Source organism: Anabrus simplex, chromosome 6 (genome assembly GCF_040414725.1).
Source record: "Anabrus simplex isolate iqAnaSimp1 chromosome 6, ASM4041472v1, whole genome shotgun sequence".
Taxonomy (NCBI): Eukaryota; Metazoa; Arthropoda; class Insecta; order Orthoptera; family Tettigoniidae; genus Anabrus; species Anabrus simplex.
Window position 1 is genome coordinate 9,382,355 of NC_090270.1, and position 16,415 is coordinate 9,398,769.

General features: G+C 36.9%; 1 protein-coding gene across 1 annotated transcript in view; it reads right to left on the bottom strand.

The window, feature by feature from the left end:
* Positions 1–16,415, bottom strand: part of gw (trinucleotide repeat containing adaptor protein gawky) — a 475,910-nt gene that overhangs the window by 99,983 nt on the left and 359,512 nt on the right. Inside the window, exon 19 of the mRNA XM_067149652.2 lies at positions 8,296–8,466. Within this exon, the coding sequence (XP_067005753.2) occupies positions 8,296–8,466 (171 nt within the window). The remainder of the gene's footprint in view (positions 1–8,295; positions 8,467–16,415) is intronic.

Sequence of the window (16,415 nt, forward strand, 5' to 3'; positions counted from 1 at the left end):
AGGATTTGAACCCACCTACCACACACAGTATTGTATTAGCAGCACTCCAGTTAACTTACGACACCATATTGACTCCAGTGAGTAGCTTACCAGAAAGCCTACTAAATGGACAACTACTTCCACTTCACAAATGCACTCGTTTTTATCAGTATGCCATCGCTTTTTAGCATTCATTTCATACACAAAAGCTTATAATCGGCACGTACTTGACCAAGGGAGGTTGGATAGGACAGATGAAAGAAAGGAGCCTGACAGCAGTAAGTGAATGAAATGTCAGGACTCAGCCCCTATTAGTAGCCTCTTACGACGACAGGAAGGGGAAACCGCGGGTGTTACCGTATTTACACGAATAATCCCCGCCGCCGAATAATCCCTGCACCCTAATTTTAGGAAGGTTTATTTAAAAAAAAAAAAAATGTTCTAAAGTTCCTTCCATTGAAAGAGTAACATAGGTATAAACAAACATTTCATATATCTCCGCGAGGTCCACGGGTTCTTTACACAAATATGAACACGTTAATTTGCTAAGCTGCTTTGCCTGAGATGATAAAAACATTATCACTGCTATGAAATGCTATAAAATGCCATGAAAATTAGCAAGAAGGCCTACTTACGTGACAGGTATTTCATTAATCTGAACTTGCAATAGGTTCGATTCCCTGTAAATCTAAAGGTTCGTTCACTAGAATCCTCTCCTAAATTACAAATTCGTCACACTCCATGTCTGAAACACCTCTTACATGCGGTATCTTTTTACTCGGATAGTAACACAATCGGCAGTGGACAATTCTTTTCATGCAATGTAAACACTTGAAACAGACACATCAGCAAAGTCGGATGTTAGTTTTGTGATGTAGTAAAACTACGTTATGTGATGTAGTAAAACTACGTTATGTGATTTCGAATTAACTGCCAACTCGTAATTCAGAAATGCCAATTCCTGCCGCTTCACAAAATATTCTGATACTCACTACTACATGTAGTTCCGGAAGACATGTTCTGTGGTGACGTGGAGAAATTTTGAATTTAAATTACTCTGTAAAATACTATTTTTTTTTAAAAGGTAAAGGCAGTTTATAATTAGAAGTCTGAATAGTTTTCTGTTTAAATATGACATATGTGGACAGTTTTATTCCATCTGCGAGTACACAAGATATAACTGTACACCCAAAATCAGAAACTAGGTGAGCCAGGAGCGTGTTGCCAACCTCGACACAAATAAAACCCGCACCCCAATTTGTTTACAAAAATATGCGGGGATTATTCACGTAAATACGGTATTCTACCACTCGGTTCATCAAGTTTCAATAATTTATCTCTATGTCATTTAAAAGTAACAAGTATTCATGTTTCATCCTACTTTTCACTTTTCAGTTGCCCAGTCCACACAAAAGACTGGAGTAGTGCGCACCTGGACAACAATGTGTTAAGACAAGGTACACCCGATTTATCATGAATCTTGTTTAGTGATGAAGCAACATTTACAAATCATGGCCAAGTAAACCTCCAAAACATTGGTCTGTAAACAATCCTCACTGGCTTCCTAAGGTGAAACATCAGCGTCCTTGGAGTTTAAATGTGTGGTGTGGAATAGTGAATCTTCAGGTCATAGACCATTTTTTTCATAGAAGGAATATTAGATTATCCAAAGTATCACAACCTCCTAACAGACCAACTTCCACTCTACTCCAAATTAGGATGAAAATGTGATATCAGCATGATGGCGGTCCAAAGCATAGTGCACGACGTACTACATCTTATCACCGATTGTTTCCAAATCATTGGGCCGGGGAAGAACATATCGACTACACAGGATGATGTCAAACAATGTACTACTGCTGTTAGCAGTGTAATTTCTGATGAAATCCTAGAACGTGTTCATTAATAATTACATGGCAGACTGGAAGCTGATGGTAGTAATTTTGAACACCACCTTTGAAGGCCAATTTTCTTTCTTCTTCAGAATCTAAAGAAATTGTCGATTCACTTCGTCACCCCAAGGAAGTGCTAACAACTGCTGATATTTATAATTTTCAAACTATGATAATGTAATGGACTCGCCATGTCCGCCAATTATTGTCATACTTTCTTTGCATCACCTCGTGTCGAACACCACCTTCTTTCTTCGCCGTCTGATCTATCACTGAACCTCGTGGTCATACGTCAAGTGTCCACTGACGTCATTGCTATCAGCTTGCCTCATGCTTTGAATGTTCCAGTATCTTCGAATTTGTTGTGTGCTGCGTGACATAACCTCCTCTCTCTCCGACTCGGCAATATATACTGCCTCATCGAGAAACGTTTTGACTGGCGGGGAGAGAGACACTGGCAGAAGATAGTCTTTATGATGTGCTGTAAATGTCTAATCTAGTTTTGGACTTCTCCATACCAGCATGCACCATGAGGTTGCGTAACTTGAACTTATATTTTTAGATTCTGATATATATATAGTCCTCAAATTGAATAGTAAATTCTCCATACAAGTTATACACGTCTATGCTCCAACAAGTACTCCTGACGAAGAGGAAGTGGAACAGCTGTATGAAGATATCACCAAAGTGAAAAATTCAGAAAAGACAGAACTTTGTATCAGCATTGGAGACTTCAATGCAAAAGTGGGTCAAAAGGAAATTGGAGACCCAGGGAACATTAGCACATACGGACTAGGCGATCGAAACGAAAGAGGCGAAAGACTGCTAGAAAATCTCACAGCCGAAAATCTCTAATGCAGGAATACTTTCTTTAAAAAAATCCATCCAATGAAAATGGACATGGAAGAGCCCAGATGGGCAAACCAAGAATGAGATAGATTTTATCCTGACCAACAAGATGAAATGTTGTACAGATTTTACTGTTCTCAACAGATTTGATACAGGAAGCGACCATAGGCTAGTTCGAGCAACCTTCACATTTGACCTCAAACTTGAACGATCCAAAATGACAAGGGGGTACACTTTTACAAGAGTAGAGGACTTAGGAAAACATCAATCATTATTTCAACAAGTTCTTACCAGAAAACTTAACCCAACAGAAGATTTGAAATACTTGGGCGTGAACGAACTTAACGAGAAAATTACAGTCTGTATTCAAAATGCAGCAAAGAAGGTCCCATTGCAGAAAACTAATAAGAGGAGCTGACTTTCATTTAATACCATACAGCTCATAAGGACAGGAAGACAATGGACAGGGATACAGCAGAATACAAAAATCTTAACAAGACCATTCACAAGGAAATAAGGAAAGATCCAAGGAAATTTAATAATAACATGATCATGCAGACAATTGAAAAAAAAAATAAAAACCTGAAGATTTTAATCCTTTGGATGCCAACCCATAATAGGTCATCATATGCAAAGAATGCCAAGCATGTTTCAATGGATTTTGCATCATGTATACATTTCTTTATTTCTGTCTCATTTTAAAAGATATGGAGGTAAAATTTGGTATGTGAGCTTGATATACTCCAAGCAATATATACATATGCCTTGCATTTCAAAAAACAAAATTTCGTGGAATATTGTGCACAAAAATATTACTATTTTTTTATTTAAAAAAAGGAAAAACATAATTTGAAATTGATTAGCACATTTCACACTAAATCCAAAGTGACTAAGTGATGATATTTAATCTTTACTCTTATCTGGGATCATATATGCCAATTTATATTGTTAATGTAGGTCTACTTTCGAATTTATAAACTAATTTCCAAAAACATTGAACATGTGGAGAGAAAGACACCAACATTGTAACCTGTCAAGGATTGGATATTTTATGAATTTTGGGAGAGTAATAGTAATCATTTGAGAGATCTGTGTCTAGTAGCAGTATTTGTTACTACAGAACCGTTCAGAAGTTCAGAACAACATACAAAATCAACTAATAGTGTCAGGAATAAAAGTGTACAAAACAGATTGAAATATTCTATGGGTGGAGCATCAGGTTGAGGTAGGCCTACATGTTTTGGCCCTGGGATTTGATAAAAATGGTAGGGATGGACAACATTACTTTCAGGGAATATGCATTCAGTCCAAGAATCATCTAATTCACTGTCACTGTCATTTATGCATTCAGTCCAAGAATCATCTAATTCACTGTCACTCTTTGACATCGCATGAAATGTTGTAAGCCAATTAGCCAGTGGCACGGCTCCATCATTCTCTGGTGCTCTACCTGAAGACTCAAACTTCATAATCATCACTTTCGCTAAAATTAGAGTCGCTCACATCTTCAAAGCAACCCAAACATTCCTCAATTTCTTACCCCGAATTAGGCCTACGTGACGACATGCCTTGTTGTGATAATTGTACTATTTACAACTTTACTACGACCTAAATAAATTGCTAAGTAACTATAACTACAGTAGAAATAATAATAAACTTAATATATTATGATAAATAACTCAAATGCATAAATTAGAACGTAAAATTATTGAAAACAAATCACAATCCGCGGACATAAACAAACAAGAAGGCTGCCGTATTGGACCATAGACGTCAAGCGTTCACAGATCATACACTCAAAATCGACGAGTAAACTAGCAAAAATGAAGCTATGTCAGTGCCATCTAATGACATAAAAGGAATTACAAACATTATACCTTAACATAAATAAATAAATAAATAAATAAATAAATAAATAAATGAATACTGGATTAAAGCCACTATGTTTATTTAATGAAGCCGAGCTTTCAGCCAAATTGCATTGGCCTTCATCAGGGCACGTTTCTTTGAATTTCTTTGCTCACTGTCGGAAGCATAATTTAACTTGCCCTGACGAAGGCCAATGCAATTAGGCTGAAAGCTCGGCTTCACTAAATACACATAGTGGCTTTAATCCAGTATTCATTCATTTATTTATTTATTTATTTATTTATTTATTTATTTATTTATTTACATTAATACCATGAGCCACGAAAACCTATGTTTATTACTTAACATTATACCTTCTTTCTACTGGATTTGTGGCGCAATATAGCGCCTTACTGCATAACTACACCTCTTATACGATGGTGCAGATCAAACTGACATCCTGGCATTTTTCGTACAGGATGTAAGTGCCAATGCATCAGCATCTTGGCACTGTAAGAGTTAAAGAACAACATGTCTACAGGAAAACCAAAAATTACAAAACTTAAGAACCAAAATGGAGAAACAGTCACAGATAGGCAAAACATTACTGAAGTTATTAGAGATTTCTACTACAAGCTGTATACATCAACCATTAACAAACCATCCAATGATGAACACCTAGTCCAGAATTATACACAAGAAGTAATCCCGGAAGTAACCACTGCTGAGATTGAAAATGCACTTAAACAACTAAGGAATAAAAAATCCCCTGGGGAGGATAAAATAATGAATGAAATGCTGAAATTAGGTGGAAGAGATCTGCTAGAAGGCGTGAGAATACTCTTCAACAAGTGAATTAACTCTGGAAGAATACCAGAAAATTGGAAAAATGCTGAAGTGATACTTCTCTTCAAGAAAGGGAAATTTAGAGAACTATCGTCTTGCGAGTTTGTTATCACACCTTTACAAGCTCCCGATTAAAATTTTAACCAACCGCCTCACAAGAGAACTGGATTTTTATCAATCTGCCAAGCAAACGGGATTTTGTAAGGGTTTCTCAACTGTTGAAAACATGCAGACTACTCGTCGTCTTCTTGAAAAAAACCGAGTACAACATCAAGATTCATCTTTCCTTCATTGATTATAAAAAAGATTTTGACTCAGTGGAGATTTGGGCAATCATGAAGGCACTTCAAAATGCCATGATAAACTCAAGGTACATAAAGCTCCTGGAAAACATTTATGATCAAGCAACAATGGTAGTCAGAGAGGACGGAGACTTCATCACCAATAAAATCCCAGTTGGCAAAGGAGTTCGACAAGGTGACTATCGAAAACATATCAGATGTAAGGCTTTTCAGGCGTTTGCTCTATTAACCAGCGTTTCGTCTTAGGTCTGACACTAGACTCGTCAGAGTGGGATGTGTCAGACCCTGAAAAGCAAACGCCTGAAAAGCCTTACATCTGATATGTTTTTGACATGCTCTATTGGTGAAAAAAATCTAATTCCCTCTATGGGAATTTAGAATTTTCCATTCGGAATTGCTAGGCGGGCAATAATTCCATTGTGGAGATATATCTCCCGTATGCAGTTATCAGACTGTGCCTCATATAAGACTTCTGATAAGCTTACCTGCATACACCCAGCGTCAGTGGGTAGGGTCTGACACATCCCACTCTGACGAGTCTAGTGTCAGACCTAAGACGAAACGCTGGTTAATAGAGCAAATGCCTGAAAAGCCTTACATCTGATATGCTTTTGACATGCTCTATTGGTGAAAAATATCTAATTCCCTCTATGGGAATTTAGAATTTTCCATTAAGGTGACAATCTCTCCAAAGCTGTTTAGCCTTGGCTTGCAAGATGTATTCAAAACCCGTCATAGGGATAATAAAGGAATAAAAATCAACGGGTTATATTTGAAACACCTGCGTTTTGCCGATTACATTTTCCTCATAATTGAAAATCTAGATGAGCTAAAAAGCATGATCCAAGAACTAAAAACTGCTAAGATTGGTTTGGAAATGAACATTAATAAAACAAAAATACTAAGCCCAGACAGTCAACCACTTAAAATGGGAAACCAATATATAGAAGCTGTTGATGAATACATCTATCTTGGACACAAGATAAAACTTGGAAAAGACAACCAACGTGCAGAAATTCCTCGAGGAATAGGTATGAGTTGGACAGCATTCCGAAAACTAAGATTCATCCTGACCAAGAAGGATGTTCCAATTAAGCTGGAAACCAAGGTTTATAATACGTGCGTGCTGCCAGTTACTACTGGAAACGATGACTCTGACGAAGGAAAGAGCTCGCAAGCTTCAGCGAGAACGAGCCATGGAGCGACAGATGCTAGGGATCAGCCTTAGGGATAAGATCCGTTCAGAGGACATCAGGCGAAGAACAAATGTAACAGACACCCTAGAGAGAGTAGCAAGACAAAAATGGCAATGGGTAGGACACGTAGCTCGACAAGACTACAACAGGTGGACCTCTAGGAATGTTCACTGGAGACCATGGGAACATAAAAGAGGCATTGGAAGACCCCAGAAGAGATGGCTCGATGACAAAGCTGTTGGCTGGAACACGCTGGTTCAAAGTGGCTCAAGACCGAAGACAATGGAAGGATATGGAAGAGGCCTATATCCAGCAGTGGATTGAAATAGGCTAGAAAAGAAGAAAGAAGATGCCTAAGCTTATCGAGTGTTTGAACTCGATCTGGGAATTGATATGGTAGCCAACGGATTCTTAATTCTAATGCTCTTCCAATTTTGTGGTTTTTGAGAAACCGGACATAATTTTAGTCAATACTTCAGAACTCCTGAACTTCAAGGGTGTTTGTATAAATTTACTGTGAAGATGGGTTGTTTCGTTATTAAGATTGTAGATTGCTCATCCTTCGTATATGTGGACTGTTTTTCAAGTATTCTCTTAATCATACTTTGTTCGCTCTTTCTTGTCAAGTTAGTCTATGCCATCGAATTAGGATTACAAATTTAATTTGAGAATATTCTGAAGTCTGTCATTTTAACGTAGCAGTGCCCTATTCTATTGTTCACCTGTGTTTCTTTAAAATGATGTATTCTCTATCTTTATAAAATTTGGTTGAGAAAGATCATTTCTATGTATTTCAGTCTGTACAGACTGGACTGTTCTACTGTATGTCTCAAAAACACTGAGGCCTTTGAAATGTAGCATTTCCATAGGATCATGAAAGTTTTGTGGATAGAAAATGTTACTAAGACTCAGGTACTTCACAGAGTAAATCAGAAGATATCTCTGATAGAACTGATTTGCAGAACACTTCTTTCTTCGTGGGGCCATACCTTACGTCATTCTCACCTGATGACAATTACTTTGGAAGAGTTTTTTAACGGAAAACGACCTCGAGGAAGACCAAGATACACACATCTCAGGTAACTCCAGGAAGGTGCCAGAATGGGAAACTACGTAGCAATGAAAATGGCTGCAAACAGCCGTACAGCCTGGCATCATTTTGTGATAACAGACCGGTCTGTGGACTGAATATTTGATGATGATGATGATGATGAATGTCAAAAAGCAAAGCTCCATTTAAAAAAAAAGTATTTTTCTAAAATAAATACACATTCTAATAATTGTTACAATCTGTGTATGGGCTATAATTATTACACTTCATTTCTGTGAAAACAGCACAAATATTTTTAGGGAATTACCCCAGTATATATATTTTGTACTCACCACCTGGGGCTCCTTGTTTATGGTCAAGTCTCCAAAGTTAGACTGCAGGGCTGACAGTGGATCATGCATATTTGGCTTGAAGAAATCTCCTTGAGGAGTCATGTGATGTTGTTGCTGCTGTTGTTGCTGCTGCTGTTTTACATATATCGCTTGTTGAGATGCAATCTGGTTCTGGAAGAAGATAAGGGACAGTATGTTAGCAAGTTCTTATATGCATACAGAATGTAACTGTTCCTAAATGGCTTAGTATACTTCAAAGTATGCCATTTACAAAATAAAGATAAGTGGAACATTTATTAAAAGACCAAAAATAACAAAAATCACAGGAAAATAGATTGATGGAAAGAGAGGCAGATAAAAATGGAAATGAACCTGAACTTTACACTCTACACGCTATTAAATAGAGAATGGAGGAAAGCAAGGAGAACGAAACTAAGTAATATTGCCAGAGGAATAAACAATAAGAAATCCATAGGTGGATGTAGTATGTAGCCAATAGTGAGGATTTGTTTTACACTTCATAACCAATTTAAGGGACACTGGGACCGAGTTTTAGGCATATTTTGTCAAATATTTTGATTTTTCAATTTACGCATATTATTGAACTCCTGACCATTGCGGATCAAGTAGTGGTATGATTTTCCATGTTCCATAATTCTGAAAGGCACAGCGAGGGATTTAAATGCCTGCCGCACAGCCATTTAAACGCCCCTTTCTCTTGGTTCCTTATAGAGCATTATACTGTACAGCATTTATGCATTTTTCATCGGATAATTTTGAAACTTGCATTTGAAATGCCCGTCGTACTACCGGCTCTGAATTTGTGCTTCTATCTAGCGTTGAATATTGACACTATTTCTATGTAAACTATACAAATACTTCAAATGTTTGAAAATAAATAACATATTTCATACGGTCGAAATGAGAAAACGATATATTTACATTTTGTTTTCTTATTTCTTGAGAGATTATAGTTGCTTATACTACCAGTAAATGAACTAGTGCTATTTCTATAATATATGTAATGACTGCAGATTTCCGTGCCTCATGGTTACCTCTGTTTACAAACAAGTTATCGAGATACAGTTGTACCTTCTTTTGTAATTTATTGTGGTTGTGAAGTTTTTGTGGCTTGTATTGCTTTCTGTGAGTGTATTCGTTAGTGATTACGAAATGCATTCAGTCACTTCGCGCTGGCGTAAGCCGAAACGCAAAAGCAAGAAGAAAACTGAAAAAGGTTTGAAACTTGCTGCTAGGTGGAAATCTTCAGGTAAGGGAGCTGGTATTTCAGACCAAACTGGTAATGAGCATGTGCTTGTGACCTTACCTCTTGAAGCACCCATCAATTCCCAGAATACTGCTGATGAAAGAGATATTATTTGTAAGAGAACACAAAAGTTTGGTTTATTTGGAAAACTGGATTTGAAAGTAGGCCTAAATTACAATCAAAAAATTATGAATATATTCCGGTATACTCTTCCATGTTGTATGAACTAGTGAAGAATTTGAAATGTAATGAGTGTGGGAAATAATCACTAACTGTCCAAGTAAGAGAAAGGCATGGCTTAGCTCATAAACTATGTGTCGAGTGTACCAAGTGTGGCTCCTGTCCAAGTCAAACTTATCCAAGTCCTCGGGTAAAATATGACACTAAAACACACAGGCCACTCTTCTGACGTCAATAGGAAGAGTGGAAAATTCTGTTTTTGACATTTCTGACATGCTCCACTGGTGAAAAATATCTAATTCCCTCCATGGGAATTTAGTCCATTCGGAATTGCTAGGCGGGCAATAATTCCATTGTGGAGATTTATCTCCCGTATGCAGTTATCAGACTGAGCCTCTTGTAAGGGCTTCTGATAAGTTCACCTGCATACACCCCAGCGTCAGTGGGTAGGGTCTGACGCATCCCACTTAGATGAGTCTAGTGTCAGACCTAAGACGAAACGCTGGTTAATAGAACAAACGCCGGAAAAGCCTTACATCTGATCTGTTTTTGACAAACAGGAAGAGGTACATAAAATCAGCTTCATGGTCCGTATCGCACTTCAATAGATTCACAATTAAGTATTTATTTATTTTTCACCTAGTCGATACAATAATTGCTTAAGGCAATTTTTAATGGTCAAAAGTGGTACATGTTTCATATATTATCAACATCTTCAGCCACATAACACTGTTTAGATGAAAAATATATAAAATTGACAAAGTAATGCTTTAGAGGAAGTGTCCTTAAAATGAACATAAGATTGACAAGATTAAAACAAACAAATAACTCAAGAGAAAATATATAAATTATTTCTACAATAGAAAGCAGTCGTCAAGGAAACACTTATACAATATACCAATATTCTTTTCTTAATAATTCATGAAAAAAGATCAATTTATAAATTAAAAATTATACAATTTATAAGTAATTATCGAAATGAAGAAATCCTGATATCACAGTGGGGCTCTTATTATTAATGTAGATGAAAATATAACTAATTCCTAGTTGTCAAATCTTATTCAGCCTGCTTTCCTTTGGAACATTAACACGTGTCATTCTTTCACAGTTTTGCGCCGGGTGTAATATTGATGATGCGTTCTTCCTTGCTCTTGCACCTGAGGAGGTGGAGGAGCGGGGGATATAGGTGTGTCAAGAACTTCCTTGCTGTCACCTATAGCTTCAACTGAGGAGGAATAAGTTGTAGGGCTATCTGTAGGTGGAGAAATTCCAATTCTTTTTTCGTGATCTTTCTCAAGCATTTTCAAATATGTAAGAATACATACATAGGACAATCTGGCCGCAATTTTAAAGTTAGATATTTGGAACATGTGAATGCTGAAAAACATAGAAGATTCTCAGCAATGGGATCACACATGACTGCCACAGGTCATAAATTTACCAACATAGAACAAGACCTGACCATCATAAAAAAGTTGAAAAAGGGCAGCTTAATGAACACCAACTTGTAAAGAAAAATGATAACCTTAATGAGGCTGTAGAATATAAGAATCCATTATATTATCAAATTCTAGTATATTTGAAAATGCTTGAGAAGGATCACGAAAAAAGAATTGGAATTTCTCCACCTACAGATAGCCCTACAACTTATTCCTCCTCAGTTGAAGCTATAGGTGACAGCAAGGAAGTTCTTGACACACCTATATCCCCCGCTCCTCCAACTCCTCAGGTGCAAGAGCAAGGAAGAACGCATCATCAATATTACACCCGGCGCAAAACTGTGAAAGAATGACACGTGTTACTGTTCCAAAGGAAAGCAGGCTTAATAAGATTTGACAACTAGGAATTAGTTATATTTTCATCTACATTAATAATAAGAGCCCCACTGTGATATCAGGATTTCTTCATTTCGATAATTACTTATAAATTGTATAATTTTTAATTTATAAATTGATCTTTTTTCATGAATTATTAAGAAAAGAATATTGGTATATTGTTTAAGTGTTTCCTTGACGACTGCTTTCTATTGTAGAAATAATTTATATATTTTCTCTTGAGTTATTTGTTTGTTTTAATCTTGTCAATCTTATGTTCATTTTAAGGACACTTCCTCTAAAGCATTACTTTGTCAATTTTATATATTTTTCATCTAAACAGTGTTATGTGGCTGAAGATGTTGATAATATACGAAACATGTACCACTTTTGACCATTAAAAATTGCCTTAAGCAATTATTGTATCGACTAGGTGGAAAATAAATAAATACTTAATTGTGAAACAGGAAGAGTGTCGATGTATATCTTAGTTGCCACATTCGGAATGTCTGGCATAGATTCTAAAACATTCACAAGACTGTAGCTGTAGAATCCAAGGGACAAAAATATCTTGCTCTCTCCCAGTCGAGAGAAGTGGTACATAGGGCATATGGCACACTTTATGGTAATTCTGAAGGTACTAGTAATGCTGAAATTGATATTGCAGTCTCCTACGATGGGACCTGGCATAAACGAGGATATACTTCAGCTTATGGCATAGGCATAGTAATAGACCTTCTAACAGGGTTAGTCTTAGACTATGAGGTGATATCAAAATACTGCCCAATGTGTGTCATGACCTCTGCTGAGCTTGGTTCAAGGTCTCCAGAATTTAATGTGTGGTATGTGAACCATAAGAAGAGTCGGGAATGTCAGCAAAATTATGAGGTAGTTCTGTAACAATGGAAATGTTTGCTGCTGGAATTTTATGGGATCGTTCCATTACAGACTGTCAGATGCACTACACAACTATCCTCTCTGATGGTGACTAAACCTTTCAGCCATTTTGTCAGCTAAAATGTGTATGGCACCAACAAAGTACTGAAGAAGGAGGAATGTGTGAACCACATTTCTAAGAGAATGGGATCAGGTTTGCGACAGATGGTACAGACTTGGAAAATAAAGGATGTGCAGTTAGGTGGTCGTTCAGCGGGGCTTACTAATGCTACTATTACCAAGCTTACCAGTTATTATACGAATGCTATTGTACAAAACCCACCTAATATTGTCAACATGAAAAATGCTATCTATGCCACTCTCTGCCACTACATGTCAACTGACAGTAAGCCCCAACATAAGAAATGCTTCTACAACAAAAGCATAGCAGAAGGTAAGGTACCTCAGAGTCATGACAAAATGGCTGTAAAGCTTTCGGAGTCATTGGTGTGCAAAATTATGCCTGTATATAAGAGGCTGGCCTCTGATGAAGTACTATCTCGACGTGTCCGTGGCGCCACGCAAAATCAGTATCTGGAGAAAGTGTCCAAAAAAAACTTTTGTATGCAGAAAGAGACTTGAAATTTGTGAAAGGGTTACTTAAATTAAATTTTGCGTCTACATGATGTTAAAAAACTTATTTACTAATAAACATACACAAAAATTATCTTCAAGAGTCTATGGTGAGGCACTTTTTAAAAATACTTGGTCTTGAATAAAACGTCTATGCAGAGTATATTCCAGTCTTCGGGTATTTGTTGTTTGTATTTTGTGATGATATCTCCTTAAATGTTACTCATTATGTTATGGTAAAAGGTCGTGTTGACTGATTGATTTGCAAATATTACTCTTTAGATTGTGGTGAAAGGATGTGTTGATTGTTTGAATTGCAAAGGTCCTTTGGTAGCTTCTCTGTTATATAAAATGGCGGTCTTCTAATTAGGGCAGCTTGCCTCACGATCTGCAACCAACAGGAGATCGTAATAAATAGAAGAGCTCCGAATTTAAATAGATCGCGGGAAAAAGAATGTATTGAAAATTGTGTTGTCTTAACTCACCTTAACTGGAAAGATGTTTATTCCGCGCCGCCTTGGGGAACTGTCTTTGTACACGATCTAGTGTAGTAGCGATGTGACACGGTCTGATTGTTCGTGCGATCCTCCGGAGAAAGGGGAAGTAAAGTTGTGTCGTCATCTAATACGTCTTGCGAGTTGGGAGGGAGAAGTAGCTGTGCTTCCGTGACGTTGTGTTTGGTTATTTCACTTGTTCATCTTGTTTGTTTTGTTTACCCATTCCATGTATTTGCCGATATGCTCGTGTAAGATTATTTTTGCTCGTTCATTTAGTTTAGATTCCGTTCCCTGTTCTCTAATTTATCAAGAGTAATGTGGATGTTTTCTAGGCTGTTCTTTAGACTTCCTTTATTGATCCTACTGATGATTTGAAGGTCCTGTCTGATATTAGTGAATTTGTGGTTTGCCTCTTTCATAAGAGCTCCCATGGCAGAGAACCTTCTGTACTTCTCTGCATTGACGTGTTCCTGATTTCTAATTATAAAGCTCCTACTGGATTGTCCCACGTATGTTTTTTTTTGCACTGGGTACATGTCAGCCTATAAATGCCAGATTCCTGGAATTCGTCATCCTTAAGTTTACTGACTCTGTTGTGATTAAAGAATCTGTTTCGTCTTCTTGTTGGTTGAGAAAGCAACTTTGGTGTTATGTTTCTTGAACAGATTCATGATTTCATAAATCCTCGGATTATTGAAGGAGAATTTGACGTACCTCTTTGCCTTCTCCGATTGTTGCTTTAGTTTAATTTGTTGATATTTGCATTTAGTAATGATTTTGTTGATGAATTTCAAACTGAAACTGTTATGTAGGGCTTGATGGCGAATGTAAGATAGTTCCTTCTTTCTGTCCGTTTCTGTTAGCAGAATTTCAAAGGCCCTGTTGACGAAACCATAGTAAGCAGATTTCTTTTGTGAAATGGGATGTAAAGGATCACTTTTAATTGTGGTCGGTGTAAAAGTGGGTTTTCTGTGTATTTTAAACTGGAAACGGTTGTTTTTCCGAATTGTTTGAATATCTAGAAAATTGAGAGTACCTTCTTCCTCTTCTGCTGTAAATTTAATGTCCCTATTTACGGTATTTAAAATACTTTGACTGTCATTAAGTTCTTTATTTATTATGGCATAAGTATCATCAAAAAAGCGTAGCCAGAGATCTAGTCCGGCTTCCGGAATTTTAGCTAACATATACCTCGACCACTTGGAACACACTCGGATAGTAGGCCACATTAACCCACTGAACTGCAATTTTTCTTGAAAATAAATATACATTGATTGCAATTTAATCTGGCTTAAAAGAGAACAGTTTTGCTTCAGCAAGTTAACACACTGAAACACAGTTCACATTCTAACAATAGTTCAACACAGTGTGGTAAATCTTAAAATACTCATATACATGCAGTGCCACCTTACACTTATCACATTCACAGTGGGATTCACCCCTGTTCTTTCCCTTGGGATTTTTTCCTCTGCAGTCATAGCAGACCTTGCAAGAAAAGCCACAGTGACAAGATGAAGAGATTTTGGGAGAAGGAAAAGGCAATGATATCAGCTAAATAAGTTTAACTGCGCTCATTAGTCAGGCATAACGAAATAATAATAATAATAATAATAATAATAATAATAATAAATTCAAGACTGACAAACCGCATCAATACCTTCTTTCAGCAGAAGAAAAACTAAGGGGCTTGGAGAACTGAACTCTCTGGTAGCAAGAAGATTACACCATATTGAACCCTTGAACCTACCATTCCATCGTTAGTCGGCCACGGCTGCTACAGTAGAACAATATAGAACTCTCAAATCATGGGTCGTTGCGGGAATAAATTCGGTCACGATCTTAACCAAACGATGGGGTTCAGAAGAGAGCCTAACTACTTGAAATGAGGAGCAAATATGCGCTTACTAACTTTTATTAAAATCGAAATGACACGACAACATTGTTATTTTAATATAAATCCTTGAAATAAAAAAATTAAAATTATTTATTATTGAATGTTTCAAACGCAGTCACATTGCATAGCGTTGATTGATTTCTCACAATATCGAAGAGTTGCTACGGAGAAATTAGTACATTAGTGGACAGCGAAACGAAAAAAATTGAAAAAGGAAAGACCTGAAAACCGGGCACCTATTACTCCAAACGAGAACTGAGAATTAATCCACACGATCCGTGGAAAATCTGACTTTCAACAAGTAGAGCGCCTGATTTCCTCTCAATTAAGGTTATCCACCAGTCAAATACCCTTTATGGATATCATACCTGCCAACTTTTAGAAACCAAAAAAGGAAGATTTTTTAATTCTTGGATTTCATCACATATATTCCACCAAGGTCTACATGAAAAAAGGTCAGGATAAAAGGCATACTTGTCTACAGTTACGATGTGAATTGACCATTAAATTTAAAATCTTAAACTAAGAAAACAAAAATGGTTACAAGAAAATGTACCTAATCACTCTCATTTATGACATTAACATACGAATAATATTTGTCACACCGACACGGGCAACAAAATGCATAATACCGTATATTCTCGCATAATTAATGCACTTTTTTGACGAAAAATACAGGCGAAAACTTCGGATGCGATTCAAGGAAATCGGATATTTACAAATTATTTACAATTCATTTACATTTAAAAGATACTGGTACATCAAATATAATCCAAACACAATTGGTTCAACCCATTTGCAGTTATCGTCATTTGGCGTAAAATTCCGGCGTGAGATTTTTTCTGAAAAGTCAAATAGGGTACATCAGATAAGTTAGACACGTGGGTTTGAAGTACCGACACTGGAAAACATTCTTCCCATTACGAGCTGACAATACGACCTGAATGACATACCGGCCA